The 16,056-nt window shown below is 39.0% G+C and overlaps 1 protein-coding gene across 15 annotated transcripts in view; it reads left to right on the top strand.

Moving 5' to 3' along the window:
• The window catches only part of afdna (afadin, adherens junction formation factor a), a 151,938-nt gene that overhangs the window by 65,321 nt on the left and 70,561 nt on the right, over positions 1-16,056 (top strand). For 9 of the 15 annotated variants that reach the window (XM_034699046.1, XM_034699036.1, XM_034699044.1 and 6 more), the window contains exons 7-12: positions 692-776; positions 1,125-1,271; positions 4,133-4,177; positions 6,120-6,214; positions 9,150-9,400; positions 15,200-15,269. In XM_034699046.1, coding sequence (XP_034554937.1) covers positions 692-776; positions 1,125-1,271; positions 4,133-4,177; positions 6,120-6,214; positions 9,150-9,400; positions 15,200-15,269 — 693 coding nt within the window. The remainder of the gene's footprint in view (positions 1-691; positions 777-1,124; positions 1,272-4,132; positions 4,178-6,119; positions 6,215-9,149; positions 9,401-15,199; positions 15,270-16,056) is intronic. The other 6 variants (XM_034699042.1, XM_034699047.1, XM_034699039.1 and 3 more) reach the window with 1 other exon arrangement.

Here is a 16,056-nt window from a genome sequence, read left to right as displayed (position 1 = left end):
TAAATTAAAATTTTAATGTAATTTTTTATATATTTCTAATTTTCCTTTTCTTCTCTGTTTTATCATATTTGTCATTTTAATTGTGTTCTTTTATGCCTGTCTGAATGTCTGAATGACAAATATAAGGAAAACATAGAAAAGCATTTAAAGCGAGTTAAAATAAGCTATGATAGGGAGGCAATGGCAAATATAAAGGTCTTAGTCTTTGATTTAATAGAGGCGTTTAGGATTGTTATAGTTCAGTGTGCATATTGAAAGAAACAGAGGCTAACAAGCTAATGAACAAACTAAGATGTAGCTACAGCTAACAAAACATACGGCTGAATCTGTCTTTGTTTCCTCGCTGCAGAATTGTTTTTCATGCTCTGAAAGTCGTCTCAAGAGGAGCTTTAGGAATCCTGATCTTTGAGTCATATAATGATCGTAACAAATAAGAACTAACACAGGCTCAATCAGCATCATCGCTCCTTCACATCGAGACATGTTAATGGAAGTGTTGGAGCCTCTGAACACGAGGAGGACATCATAGTTCAGTCTGATGTTGAAGTATCTGTTAGTCATTCAAAGCTTCTGGAGCTCTCACATTATATCTGTCAGTCACATGAAAATAAGAGGGCAGCTCCACAGACTGTCATTACTGAGCTTTGTTATCAACTCGCTGAGTTCGACTTTGTTCTTTTCTTCTCTGCAGCAAGATGACAAGTCAGGCAAGGAGGCGATCCTGGACGACTTAGAGTGTCCCCTGCAGATCTTCAGGGACTGGCCTGCAGACAGAGGTAACACACTCATGCAGAAACACACACGTCACTTTCCTGGTGTCCTGGTTTCTTTGACTCTACCGCCCCCTACAGCTGCTTCACAGTCATTACAGCGTTAAAGTAGCACTGCTCTCCTTGTGTCCTTTACTCACATTGAAGTCACAGACGAGCAGGGTTTGAGACATGAGCACACGATGTACGGATGGGCTTTCATTTTTAGGAAGATGAAAATCAGAGTACAACAGGACATTTCATGAATCAGCTGATCATTCCTTATCATTAATGATCTATATTCTATTTAAAAAAAGGTGAAAAATGAACAATTTTCATGTTAAAATGTTCTAAAATATGTCTGATGTGTGTCAGGTGCACTAGTGTTCCAGCTGAAGAAGAGACCGCCAGACTACCAGGGGAGGAAGGGAAGGAAAATGGAGGAGAAGGGCCTGAGGAGAGACGGGAGCAGCAGCTCACTGCCGCCTGAGAAACTGCCTTACCTTGTGGAGCTGAGCCCAGGTACGACCACAGCACACACACCGTCCTTATGTCAGCTTCTGCATCTGTGATGTCTTAGCTCTCCATCTGTCGTACGTGTGACAGTAGGAGAAGTGTTGCAGACGCTCCTGTTATGACGTGTAGTGGCCAGTAGGGGGCACTACAGCTGCATTAAAACAGCCCCAGCTCCTCTCCCTGCTGAGGTGAGTTCATCACATGAGGCTGCTTTATGGATCCCAGCTGTTCTGTGGTTTCTGCAGGATTTCCTCAGTGTTTAAAAGCCTCAGCAGGAGGTCGCTGAAGTGTATAGCTGGGCGGAGATGGCCGTTAGATGTAGCAGCAGGTACCTGTGGATGATAGTTAAACTCAACTGAGACAGGGAAGCTGATTTTAAACACTTAAATCTAGAGCAGATGTTATGGTTGTAATTTAAGAGCAATAAAGAAGTTGTCAGTATCCCTACCTTTTAAAGCTCCTCATAATTTATACTTAATCATGACAACTTAGCTTCTACACCTACAAGAGACTTAAAGATGAGGCATGATTGGCGCCTTTCTAGAGTATATAAGAGATTGGAAAGGAGACTCCTCGTAAATTCTGGTAACACTATCACACTTGAAGTGAATGAACGCAAACGTATGCAATCAAAGTAATTTAATTAAACTAAATTAATACAATTATGTCATAATTATATTATAATTGTATTATTATATTATGTATTATATTATTTTATTTATTATGTTATTTTATATAATAAGTGAAGCTAAATTAAAGCTCCTGTGAGGAGTTTTTGAGTGGTCATGAAATGGACTGTGACGCTTTCTTATGACCTAGAAAAGCAAACAAGGTTGTTAGAAAAGATATTATTCATTTCTGTTTCTTTATTTTAAAGCCTGAAATCGCTGTGAGGGGGTAGGTGTCAGATGGGGTGATTGACAGCACGTCAAGAAAAACCCTTTTTCTGCACTAAATTATTCTTAATGAGTGAAATAGTTAACTGTTAGTTGAAAGCAAGACGAGATAACATAATTTACACATGTACAGGACAAAATAAGCAAGATCACTTAGTCCACAGGGGGGCGCCAAAGTCAACACAAACAGAAAGTTCCTCACAGGAGCTTTAACTAAATTATGTTTTAGAATTATACTATCATTGTATTATTGTATTGTTTATTGTATTTAATTCATGATGTTATTTTATTTTATATAATTAAAGTAAACCCAGTTAATTAAATTTTGTTAAATCATTATATCGTAATTTTATTCTCATATTAATCATTATAATATGGTATTTATTATATTATTTTATATAATTAATTTAAACTAAATTCATTAAATTATGTTTTATAATTGTATTATTATAGTATTCATTATATTGTATGTATTATATTATATTATTTTATATAATTAAATTAAACTAAATTAATCAAATTAGCTCATACAATTATATTTTAATTGTATTGTATTATTTATTGTATTTTATTGATTAGATTTTATCTTTTATATTTTATTTCATTAAATGAAAATAAATTAACCAAATTAAATTAATTTGAAATAATGCAAAGAAAAATCCTAACTGTCATTCATACAAATAAACTTTGTTTATTTTGAAATTCTAGTGTTTATGTAGGAGCCAATTCACTATATGTATAGTGTTGTCTTGTGAGGCTGCTGTGTTAGGTCATTGGTCATGTGATTAGGTTAGGTGTTGTAGGTTGCAGGTGAATAGGAAGTTAATGAAGCACAGGTGGAGGGAGCATGCAGCTCTTAACTTCATCTCTACAGCAAACAGTTTGAACTTGTATCATCATCATTGCTGCTCTAAACAGAAACCCTGAGAATCAGAAGGATTGTGAGGCAGCTGTCATACGACTGAAAATAAAAAAGCTGACTTAGAGTATCTCAAAAGGTCCCTAAAAACCTGAGACACTGTTTGAATTAGAGGTAGATTTGTCTGTGTGAGGAACTCAGAGCAAATTAAAAGGTAAGTTGCAAAAACCACGCTCTGGGAATGCGGTATGGAAACCTGTGACACCACCTACGGGAGCATTTTGAGAACCAAACCCGTCCTGAGTCTTGCTAAATGTGTGTCATGAAGCCCTAACAGCTTGTTTCTTGCTACTGATCCCCTCTCTTCAGCCTCCTCTCTCTCTCTCTCTGTCTGTCTGTCTGTCTGATACCTCATCTAATAATCCAGCCTGATGAAGCAGGAATGAACTAACTCATCTTCACACACCGTCAGGTTGACGCTCACTGTATGAGGACGAGATATGGGGACTGACTTTGTTGGCTGTTGTAAATAATGGGTGCTGGGTCTGTGTGTGTGAGTGTGTGTGTGTTTGTTCTTGTACTATCATAACCAGGTGACATCAGAGCTTAAAGTCCATCATTTATTACTGTATTTAAGCATACATTAATTACCTTATTACTGAATATGTTAGATTTTAATGCTACTTTTTGGTGAAACATCAGTAAGAGTGAACATTTATCTGAGATGCCAGGTGATGACACCCCTTGAGGCACATTTCCAGCCTGAATTAAATGTTCTGAGGCTGTAATCTGACTCTGTTCTCTACTTTGTGTTTACATCGACACATAGAAGCACATAAAGCGTCATAAACACACAGGAAAGGACGTATAAATGTGTGTGTGTGTGTGTGTGTGTGTGTACATGCAATTAATGCTTTAACAAGGAAATGCTGCATTTTTCCTCCTTGCTGCATTCTCACCCTCTGCTATGTGTCTTTTCTTTTCCCTCTTCTTATGGCATGGTGTGTGTGTGTTTGTTTGTGTGTGTGTGTGCGTGTCTGCTCGTGTTTGTGTGTCTGGGGGTCTTGTGCATGTGTCCTTCTACCTCTGCACCTGCCTGCCTGTTTGCCTAGGGCGAGGGAATCACTATGCCTACTACGCCTATCGGCACCACGAAGGTAAAGAAACCCACCACACTTCATCTGTGACTCGTGCACAAGCTCATGGGATTGTTTTAGCTTACTTTTGGGGGGTGAGGTTGAGGGGCTTTGTGCTCTGTTGAGAGTGGAGAGAGTAGGGAGTTGGGAGAGGCTGGAATCAAACCTGAGCGGTCTGCAGCTTCTGCACACGAGGAGGGCTTAACCTGCACCTCTTCATGGGATTTTCTGATGCAGTGACCCTCTAAATGTATTTTTATGATGTGCTTGTAGTCCTCAGTAGGATAACTGTGCATGTTTTTAAATAAACAAACTAAATCTGCTCAGAGAAGTGAGAGGAAGTCAGTTTAATATTCTTTTTCTCCACATAACACTGACTGCAACTTTGAGCATATGAGACTTAAAGGTACAGTGTGTCATTTTTAGCTGCATTTATCAGAACAGACTTGATACAAATTAAACATAATATTTATAAGAAGGTTTGTAAACATAAACATTATTTTGATTAAGTAAACTCAGAATGAGCTTTTAAATCTACATAAGAGCGGGTTCTCTTCCCCGGAGGCGGCCATCTTGCACCGCCATGTTTCTTATTGTGGTCAGTGACAGCAGACGTAAATGATCGGATGAGATGTTCGGCTCAAATGCCGATCACCGATCCGATAGTTGACATCGGGATCGGGACATGCCTGATTTCTTCCAAACTGGGAACAAACGTGCCAAAAATTGCTTTAATTGAAGTTTTTGATTTTCAAAGTTTGACAAATGGAGGATCACAGGAGCTTCTTGTCCTTGAAGGCCACCGTAGCTTCACTAAAAGAAGGTGTGAGCATGGAAGCGTTCAGTCTAGAATCTGACCTTCCATTTCTACACACTGTACCTTTAATTCCTCATCATAGCAGCTCAAAAATTATACAGATTTATGAATATTTTGCAGACACCTTGACAAAAAATATTCTAAATCTCACGATTGTTTGATAAATGTGAAGCAACAGCTTGTTAGCTTAGCATTAAGAGTGGAAGCAGGGAGAACAGCTAGCCTGGATTGTAGTTGAAGCTTTTTGTTTACCCTAAAAAATGCAAGAAAGCAAATAACTGCTTTCTAAAATGTCAAACTTTCTCTTTTCATGCTATATTAAGTAAAAATATTACATCAGTAAAGGAAAAGGTGCAGATTTAGAGTCTTTTAATGCTTTAAAGACATTCCTGAGCACTTTTTAAAGACAGTTTATGCTGCACTTGGGTTTTTATTGACAGGTTTAATGACATTTTTCAGCTAAGATGAAGCAGCTTTACTTCAATAAAGATGATTGAAGTGCATAGTTTTACATATTGCTGTAGAAAGGCAGAGAAAAGTGAGTAAGAAACAGTAAGTTTGATGTAAAGAATGAAATGAAACTTGCACAAAGTGAGCTTCAGTGCAGGAACGAGTTGTAAGAACCGAGTAGAGAGAGCAATCAGTGACGATCACATTGATCCTATGATCAAAGCCTCAGCTGAAATCTAGGACATGCTAATGCTTCTTATTAGATCTCAGTATATAACATGGAAGGAGGACATCAGCTGTCCTCGTAGCTCCTCCTGGTGATTTTTCTGCTGTATTATTTTCAGAATGTGGTTCTGAGGTTTTTCTGAAACTCACTCTTTCTTGAACCAGAATCTTATTTTCCCACAGAAGCTACATTTCCCCTTCTTCCCTTTTTGAAGTGAACTAATATGCTTTGCTTGTACTAAACTCCTGTTCACTAATAACTGTCACCACACGCCACCCACTCCTCATGCCACATTAGCTTTATATGACCCGCTGTAGACCAGTGTGTGTTCAGATGATGGATTGATTCTTCCCTCAGAGGCTGATAGAAGTGTGCAGTAAAGTTTTATGTAACAGTTCTTCTTTGTGATGTAAATCTGATGTGAAGAACGTCCTGCTCAGTGCTGAATGTGTCCATGTGTGTGTGTCTAGACGGGTCTGACTCCCGGGACAAACCAAAGCTGTACAGACTTCAGCACAGCATCACTGAGGTCGGATCAGACTGCACAGAGGACGGGGCCATCCAGGTAACTAGAGACACACTCAAGGGTGGTAAAGATGAACTCAGCTCCCATCTTTGATCTGGAATAGACATGTTTCTGTTTAATGATAAAAATAGAATACTTCATGTGACAGTTATCTCAGCTGAAAATGTATGGTTGTGATGAGGTTTCAACTGTCACACCATTAAAAACCAAAGAAGAAGAAGTGAGAGATTCAGAACTAGAGAATAAAGCCGAGACTTCTGCAGCCGTCAGAGATCTGAGAGGAACTCCAAACTGTGCAACCTAAAACTAGAACACATCTAGATCATACCTGTACATTAATCTAACCATCATGTCTACAACTGTGCAGAGTCATAGAGCTCTTAAGATAAGATAATACTTTATTGATCCCAGGGGAGAAATTTGGTTGTTGTAGCAAAAGTAGTACAAGAATAAAACAGCAAAAAGAGAATAAATTAAAGGTGACATATCATGCAAAATTGACTTTTTAATGGTTCTCTACCTGAAATATGTGTCCCTGTCTACAAACCCCCCGAGAATGAAAAAAATCCATTCTGCCCCTGTTCTGATTTCTCCACCTTTCTGTAAATGTGTGTGAAACGAGCCGTTTAAAGACTTCCGTGTTTTTGTTACGTAACAGCAATATCCGGTCTATCACGGAGTCAGAGCTCGGAGCTTGTTCAGCCCATAGACTGTATAAAATAATACTGAATCACTCCTCCGTTTTTCATTACCTGCACACATGTGTGCTAACAAGGAGCTTAGGAGGGAGGCATGCTAGTTGTAGGCTGTCTTAATAAACACAAAGGTCGGTTTTACTCCCCACGTCTGCAGATTTGAAGATCTAGTGGATGATTTTTATTTATCATGGATAAGTGCTAGCGCTAGTTAGCATAGCCACATAGCTACATGTTCGTAGCTGTGTACCAAGACACACGTCTACATCCTGATAAATAAAACAACAAGAAACACTAAATCTGTGACCAATCCTTCAGAAAGGTCCTGCTGCAGGCGCCTCTCCGTCAGGATCAGATTCTGGATCAGATTCAGAGGGTTGAAGTAACGTGATCTCTGAGCAGCCGTGTATATTCAGCCAACATGTAAACATTAGATCAACGTGCTGGAGAGCCGAGGCACATTCACTTCCTGAGGGGGCGTGGTCAGAGAGAAAACAGAGTGTTCTGAGGAGGACTGAAGAAGAGGGTATTTCAGGCAGACCAGAATCTGATTTCAAAGTGTTTTTTTGATCATAAACTTTAAAGACATGTTTTGGGGACCTCTTAGACCAATATATATTGATGAAAAAAGCGTGATATGTCACCTTAAATGAATAATAAAAAAAAGTAGATACATTAAAAATTGAAATAAAAATTAAAGGTATATACAAATGTTACACATGATGTAAATAGTTGTAATTACAGGCAGTAAGCAAATGTGATTCAGTAGTGACATGGTGTTATTATGGTGTGGTTATAATGGATTGTATGCAATCTACATAAATAAATGTATATGTATATATAGAGATGTCTGTATACAGAGATGGATAATAGTAAAAAGTACTTTATAACAGTAACATGACCAGTTGTAATAAATGATAATATTATAATAAAATAATAATAACTTTATTTATATAGCACCTTTAAAAACAAATTTTTACAAAGTGCTTTGACAAACAAAGCATGGCAGGATTTAAAAGAGTAAATGCAAATGAAACAGAATTAAGTGGTGAGACAGTAGACTGATAAATCATGAACAAAGTGGTTTTAAAAAATATCTAAATAAATAAATGAATAAAAATAAATAAATAGGCTCATAACACTAAACGAATAAATACATATAAATAAGTAAATAGAAGCATTAATGGACAATAAAGATGTTTTAAGAGGAATAATCAAATCAGAGAAAATAGAAAATGGAAATGTATTGATTAAGAACATTAAAATAATAAATGAAAAAGGAAATAATAAGAATCAAATACAATAAAAAACAATTAATTAGTTAGTTAAAAGAGGAAAAATAGATAAATAAGAATAAAAAGTGGTTACAAGAGTGAAGTCACATAAAAGCAAGTCTTAAAAAATGGCTGAATGATATAGCCAAAAAATAACTCATTGATTTTTTTCTCACCAAACTTGATGTTATGATTTTAGCTGATTTATTTTCCCTTTTTAAATTTTCTTTAATGACAAAGAAGTGACTCAGAACAAGTTTTTAGCCCCTGGGAGATAAGCTGATATTACAACTATTGAACAGTAATTTTGCTCAAAATGCCCATCCATAAACTACAACTATCTATTCATTTAAGGAGAGGTGTAAAACATATAAAGCATGAATATATTAATATATCACCGTCTCTTTACATGAGCTAACATATTTCTTGATGTTACTGTCGGTGGTTTAAGATGTTTGTCTCTTTACATCAGGCACACTATGAAGATTGAGGCTGTCTAGATATTAGACTCAGCTCGAGTTTCCACTTGACATCACTTTTATTTACGTCCCAGGTGTTGAGTTTATTCATGCTAATTTAAAAGCTGTGACATCCTCAGCAGCTCCTGCTCACTGAGCGTGTGTTCGTCTGACACTGAGTGTAAGAATAAGGTGTTAACTGGAGGATGCTGACGTAGGAACATTGTCACAGTTTAAAAATATCATCAAAGTCTTTTTTTTTAAAGGAATATCATCAAAATTCTCAGATTTTAGAGTCTAAAATGTGTTGATTGTGTTTGTTTTTCTTTTCATCAATGATTTTAAACTTTATCTTTGTGTCTTGGTGAAAACAAGACATGTGAGAACGTCTTATCTGACTTTGTGAAATCTGCTAAATCAAAGAAATGAAGGGGGGAATAATTCATGAAGAGAATAAATGTTAGCTCCTGCACAAAGTCATAATAGTAACCAGGTTGAAAACATTTAAAATGCAGCCTAACAATGTGATATACATGTCTCCCTGCAGCTGCTCGGTCCAGGGATCTTGCCCCACCACTGCAACCTCATGCACACCGAAGGCATGGTGACGGTGACGCCGCACGGCCCGGACGCCGACACCTTCGTCGACGGGCAGCGAGTCACCGAGACGACGGTGCTGCGTTCAGGCTCCACCATCCAGTTCGGTTCTGCGCACGTCTTCAAGTTCGTGGACCCGATGTTCGACCAGGGCGGGAAGAGAGAACCGGCGGCCATGATGAGAAGCCGACACAAGTCTGGGTGAGTGAAGAGAGAGTGCGAGTCCTCCCTGCACGCTGCCTCCTCCAGAAAGAGGGTGTTACTGAAGATGAAGGGAGGAGAGGCTGAGGTTTGGCAGCCACACTTAGAGATGAAGGGGGAGGGGAGGGATGGAGAGAATGAGGAAATGAGAGGAAGAGCGGAGGTCTGGGGTTATGGCAGGCGGTCTGCCCTCTAATCTGATCAGCATGGTGCTGGGTGTGGCCTCCTGCTCGCTGTCGTCTCACACACCAACGCGAGAGAGAGAGGGAGAGAGAGAGAGGGAGAGAGAGAGAGAGAGAACACAGCAGATGAGAGGAGAGGGAGTGTGTGAGCTGTTATGGATGAGTGAGGGATAAGAAAGGAGGTCTGGATTAGAGATGAATGGCCCTTTAATGACTCAATGGAGGACTAACACCGGGAGGCAGAGAGAGGTGTAAGTACCACGCTCTTTAACTCACGCTCTGTGTGTTTCTGCATGAGTTAGCTCTTTCTAATGAGTCCAAACCAGAACCAGAACTTACATGTTCCGCCCTCTCGTGTTAACATCGTGTTGTTTGAGGCTTTTCAGGGTTCTGGAGGTCAACCGTACAACTTTATGAAGTGTTTTTAAAGTTGTTTCCTGAAGTTGACCTTGTTCTTTTAACGTTGAATGCATTTAGAGTTGTCTGAAGTTGATGGCAGAGTATGAAAGGAGGACTTCTTGAGCTCCGTAGGAGACGTGAAACTCGTGTGTTAAAGCAGTGATGTATAAATAACAGACAGCAGGAGTTTCTAAACTTTCTGGAGGCACCATTTAGTCGAGTCCATGTGGCACATTTCAGCCACAAAGCTTTGCACAGGACATCCAAAGCATCGTGAAAAAATGGGAAGAGAAACAGATTTTAAAACGAGACATTACAAGCTGAGAGAATACAACAACAAGAGCCAAACCAGGAGAAGTATCAAGAGGAATTAACCACCAACTTTGGTTGTCAGTTGGCGTTAAGGTAGGCAGTGGAAGTTTTAAGTTGACTGGATGTGGATGACATGAAACCAGTGACTCAGGCAGTCTTTTTAAAGAACATGAAAACAGCTGGGAGGAAAAGTGGCACCCTTTTTTTTTCAGCTTTCGGCAACCAGGAATAAATGTCCCTGTGTGTAACAGATACCTCACACCGTGCTCTCAGAGGGTGAGAGAGTCTGTAGTGCAGGTCACATTCCTCAGAGTCTGTCAGGTGTATTTGATTAGCACCCTTGACCACAGAGGAAGAGGCGATCAACAGGAGTAGAGAGCTGGAGCTACTCTACATTCACAGGCTGCTTCTAAAGTCCTGGTTCAGAAGCGGAGGGAGTCTTTCTTTTAACTTTGATTAGTTGTGACGTTGAGGCAGCATGGAAGCTACAAAGATGTGTTGAACTTCAGTGCTTAGAGCGTAATGTTGATGCTGTTTTCATAGTTTGCTGCACAAGAATATTCCCTTAAACCACTGAAATATGGATGTGTGTGACTAGTAGACACCTGCCACCAGGTGGGGCTGTAGCTCCAGTTAGTGGCCCCTGTCACGATATTGTAATGCTCTACTACCTGGATGTAAACAAGCACAGATGACGGATAGCCTCATGTTGCGTAGTGCGGTTTGGTGGTATTTTGATTTAGAGAATTGAGATACAGTTGCCAGAATGAACTGGTGGATTGACAGAAAAATGATAAAAGTAATAATAATAAAAAGAAAATAAAAGATATAATAAAAAGAAAAAAAGAGAATAAAGAATTGAATAAAAAAGAGAAATAAAAAATAAATGAATATGTAAAAATAGAATAAAAATAAATCAATAACAAATTTAAAATAAAATAGAATAAAAACAAAAAAATTATAATAAAATGTGTGAAAAAATTAAATAAAAATAAAAGATGAATAAAAAAAAAGAAACGATAAATCAATAAAAAAAGATTAAAACAATCAATAAAATCTTATTAAATAATTAAATTCATAGAAATAAAATAAAAGAACAATAAATAAATAATGGATAAATTAAAGAAAAAAAATAAAAGATAGATAAGTAAATAATTCAATAAATATAGTCTGTCTATGCCCCTGATTGGAGGTAAATTAAATGGGGCAAATGATACTTCTGAAGGGATATTTATCTTTTTTCTCTGTACAAAAAATAAATTATTAATGAATTAAAGCTCATATGAGGAACTTTTTGTTTGCTAGATTTTGGCGCCCCCTGTGGACAAAGCAGGACCTCTAATCTCTTTGTGGATCCTGTCTTGTATCAAGTGTATTCTGATGTAAAATCTCTTCCCGCTGTCCTTTAACATCAAACCTATCACTCATAGTTTCAGGAGATTTTATGGCTGCATGGTGTAGCATCTTAAAAACATCTAAAACTAATATATAGAAATAAACAGGGTTGTCGCTGACAGGCTCATTAGCATAGAAATGTCATCATCAAGACACACTAATGTTAGTTTCAGTCAGCTTTATAACCAGAGACCTCCTCTGTAGATCCTCTGAGCTCTGTGTCGTCTCATATCCTCTCTCCGCTCTTTGTTTTGGTTGAAGTCTCACATCTCTGGTAGTTCCAGCCTCATCACTTTGGTCTGCTCTCATCTGGAGCAGGCAGCTGTTTGCAGCGCTGCAGATCGGCTGCCAAGCACCGAATAAAAAATGCAGACTGAGTTAGCGAGCAGCTGCTGAAGAGGATTTGGCAGCTAAAGAGGTAAAAAAAACAAAAAACACTCAGGTTGGTGAGAAGCTTAGGGAGAGTAAATATTTGATTTAACATTCATCTGGTGGACAGAAACAGGGCTTTAAAGTTGATGCTATGGTGCAAACTGGCTATCTGGATGTGTAAACAGGCAGCAGATCTGACACAACACTGCAGCTATATAATAAATAAAGCTCTGATATGTTTGTTGAATGTTTACTGCTTCTTTTGCTGCCTTCAAATACTAAAAATACTTAAACACAGCTGCTTTAAATGAACAAAAAATGATCCAATCAGTCAGAAATACAACTTTGTTCATAATTAGACCAACGATTTGTCTCTCTGGATATCAAATGTGAAAATGGGAGTAATATCTGGTGAGTTTCTGTCACTCTGTGCGGCTCAGTGTCACCTCAGCGTGGAATAAAACCCTGATGCTGTGGATGTGGTTTTCCAGGCTGCTCTCCAACGCTCCGCTGCACAAACTCAGGAGGATACCTCGTTCATCCGAGCTGGAGACGCATCAGGATGTTCAAAACGATTAGCGCCACAGTTTGGCATCCCCCCCTGATTTTTTCAGATATTTGGCACCATGTTTTTTTGGCAGCTGGTCAAATGATCTTGTTGCTCTGAGTGTTGTGAACTTTAATCTCCTGCCTGTCAACAAGTATTTGGAGTTAGTCGGCGAGAAAAGGGCATGAAGGACGGGAGAGTCTGGGATGAAACGTAATCCACCAACATGTTTGGATGTCTGAAACGTTAATAACGAAAAGACATCTTATGTAGACTTCATTAATGTGGACATGGACATTTTGAAACGTCATTTTAAAGACACTTTTCTTCTTCTGGTTGTGTAAGAGGCTTGATTCTGATTGGTCAAAACCCCTTGACAATGGTTATTAACTTTCACTAGCATGAGCAACACCAGAGGCAAACTGATCACACGTCATGTCAAATCAGTCCACGGAAAAAGAGTAGCAGAGACGTTTCAACACGGCTTTAAAATCCTTTTGAACTCAAAAAGCCGTGGCAGAGATCGGCCGGTGTTTTGGTTTAAACAGCGACCCTGTTAACTGGAGACTCTCAGCCGGATGCATTCCTTCATTAACGTCTTTAGACCATCATTAAATATCTGATGAGGATATTTTGAAATCTTATTAAATCTAAACTAGTTTGCATTCCCAGGAACTCCCTCTGTGTCCCCCTTTTTTATTAATACAACACAGCAGGAACTATCGGTGCATTTCGACCAAGAGTTCCAGGGTCTTTTAACCCCCAGAACTACTTTACTCTGAACTAAAAGGTTCCTGAGCCCCCATTGTTGTCTGCGTTTTGGCCGCGGGCTGAAGTCCTGGGTAGATTGTGCAAATCAGGCCAGTGACGTATGGAGAGAAAAAAAAGTAAATGCCCTACACCACCAGACCAGTAGAGGGCAGTAAAAAATGACTGTGAATGTTTTTTGGAAAAAATTGAAAAAAAAATATTTGAAAATTTTTTTTTGACGAAGAACATTTTTGAAAAAAAAATGTAACAAAAGATTTAAAAAAAAAAAAATGTAGAGAAAAAAAAATGTAGAAAAAAAAAATGTTGGAAAAAAAAAATAATAAAATAATTTTTGAAATTTTTTTTGAAAAAAAAAATGTTGGAAAAAAAAAAAATTAAATAATTTTTGAAATTTTTTTTGAAAAAAAAAGTGTTAAAAAAAAAATCTTGTAAAAAAATGTTGAAAAAAAATTTGAAAAAAATGTTGAAAAACAAACATTTTGGAAAAAAATTGGACCAAGAAAATTTGAAAAAAAAAATTTGAAAAAATAGTTGACCCGGAGCCTGTTTTAGATGGTGCTATATTTCAGTACACACACATACAAAAAAGATAGAACAAATTAAAAAAAGAGGAGGAGATTAACTACCCCTGAACTAAATTTAGACCCTGGTTCCTCCGGTCGAAATGCACGTAGTTCCGGGGTAAAGTCCATGCGGTCGAAAAACGCCTTTACACTACTGCAATGCATGATCTAAACATTCACATGTTTGAATAGAAGTTAGTTTATATTGCATTAATTAGGCTTTAATGACAAGGTTGGTCTGTTACTCTGTGTGTTTGTTGCTTTGGATGCAGGGATCATGGGCGGTCCTAAATGTGGTCTCACGTGAGCACACACTGTGCTAGACCAATGTGTGTGTCCGCCTCTGTGTGTGCCCTGAGTTATGAGACCTCTGTCCTCAAGGTGGAGACGGGGGCTCCAGGTTCAATAACTTGTGACCGTTGTGTCGCATGTTGTACAAGTTCTAAAACCCTCTGAGGCAGATTATCACTTTGTGCTTTCAGTCTCTTCGATAGAATTGACTTGTTTCTGTTTCCCGGTGCAGAGTTCATCAACTTCACTTCATGATCGTGAACGTTACTGACACACCAGCTGAGAGTCGTCACACGTCGTCTTTAAAAACAGTCAGGATCAGGATCTAGAAGACCGGATGTGTCGTTCTGGATTGAAAAATGAATCTAATTTCAGGTCCATGAAGTGGAGTCCTGCTGTTAACGGTTTAACCTACTTCCACTGCGGCTGGTTTTTTGTGTACATCACAAAGAGCTCCCCGTCGATAACACACACCACCGCAGCTTTGTGTGTTTGTGTTCGTGTAGCGCTGTTTATTTGACACCGATGCCCTCCCGTCATGTGGGGCGTGAAAAGCAGAAGCCTGTCTTTTAAACTCAACTCCTGTCACTCTCAATTACTGTCACTCAAACACACACACATCCACACACACATCCACACAAACAGTGAGCTGTCTGTCGGTACTCCTGGCATTGCCTCTTTATACCTAATTAGAGAGTTATGTAAGTGTGTGTGTGCATGTGCATAAAGCAAACTGTCTGCATGTATTAGTGGCTCATTCATTTACTGCATCTCTGATCCAGCTCTCTGCTCCCCGACTGTGAGTTTGATAAGAGTGTGAGTGTGTGTGTGTGTGTGTGTGAGAGTGTGTGTGTGTGTGTGTGTCTGGATTAAGCCTGAGCTCTTGTCGTTGTCAGTAATGAAAAGTCAGCTGTAGGGAGCACAGTTCTCGTCTAAACTGCCGCCTGTCTGTGTGTCTCTGCTGCAGCAGCGTACCAGAAACCACCTTCGACCTTCACGGAGACATCCACAGTGGAGCTGCCCTGCCTACCAGCAAGGTAACACATGCACACACTCACACACACACCCACACACACACACACATGGAGCGTTTGAATGTTTGCTGGAGGTGTTGTATCCTGTTGAGCATCGGGACATTGTGCTCACTTGTTCTTCTTCTGCAAAATGATGTTTTAAATTTGGTTTAAATTCTTGCTTTAGACGTCTTGTTAAAGTCTTTAAAATCCACATTAGATATTGTTAAAGTCCACCAAGTGAGCATGAGTTCATTTGACATACATGCCTTTGGGTTTGGATCCTGTACAGGAACATAGAGCGTGAAGATCCCCATCTATGGTTGTAAAATGCTGCAAGGTAAAAGATGATGGATAAGATCTCCTGGGTCATCAAAACAGAAGGTTACAGCTTTGCACTTTTTAATATTTAATGCAATCACATGAAGTACAAAGCTGAAGTGATGCTTACAAAACTACAACTACATCCGTCGCTTGACTTCTCCGTCACCACCGCTGCGGCGTCCAGCTCGTCCACGTGCTGCGAGACGACTTGTCAAGTCCGCAGCTCCCTCTGCCGTGTGTTTCATCCACCTGTTAGCGTCTGACTTTTCAAAGCATGAGGAAGATTCAGAACACAAGAGTGAGCTAGTTTATTTATTTAATCGTTGAACTAATTCAAGCTTGTGTAAGCTGAGGGCTTTATGTTGGTTAAAAAAAGACAACATCCTCCTCACCAAGGGAGCAGCATGTGCACAAAAAGGGAACACTGGACGCAGAGTCGAGTCACTTGATAGTCGGTGAGCTACAAGTGATTCTGTTCATGTTTGAT

The sequence above is a fragment of the Notolabrus celidotus genome, chromosome 13 (assembly GCF_009762535.1).
Source record: "Notolabrus celidotus isolate fNotCel1 chromosome 13, fNotCel1.pri, whole genome shotgun sequence".
In the NCBI taxonomy this organism is placed as follows: Eukaryota; Metazoa; Chordata; class Actinopteri; order Labriformes; family Labridae; genus Notolabrus; species Notolabrus celidotus.
The sequence above is the reverse complement of the archived record's forward strand: the minus strand, read 5'-3'. Positions and strand labels throughout refer to the sequence as shown.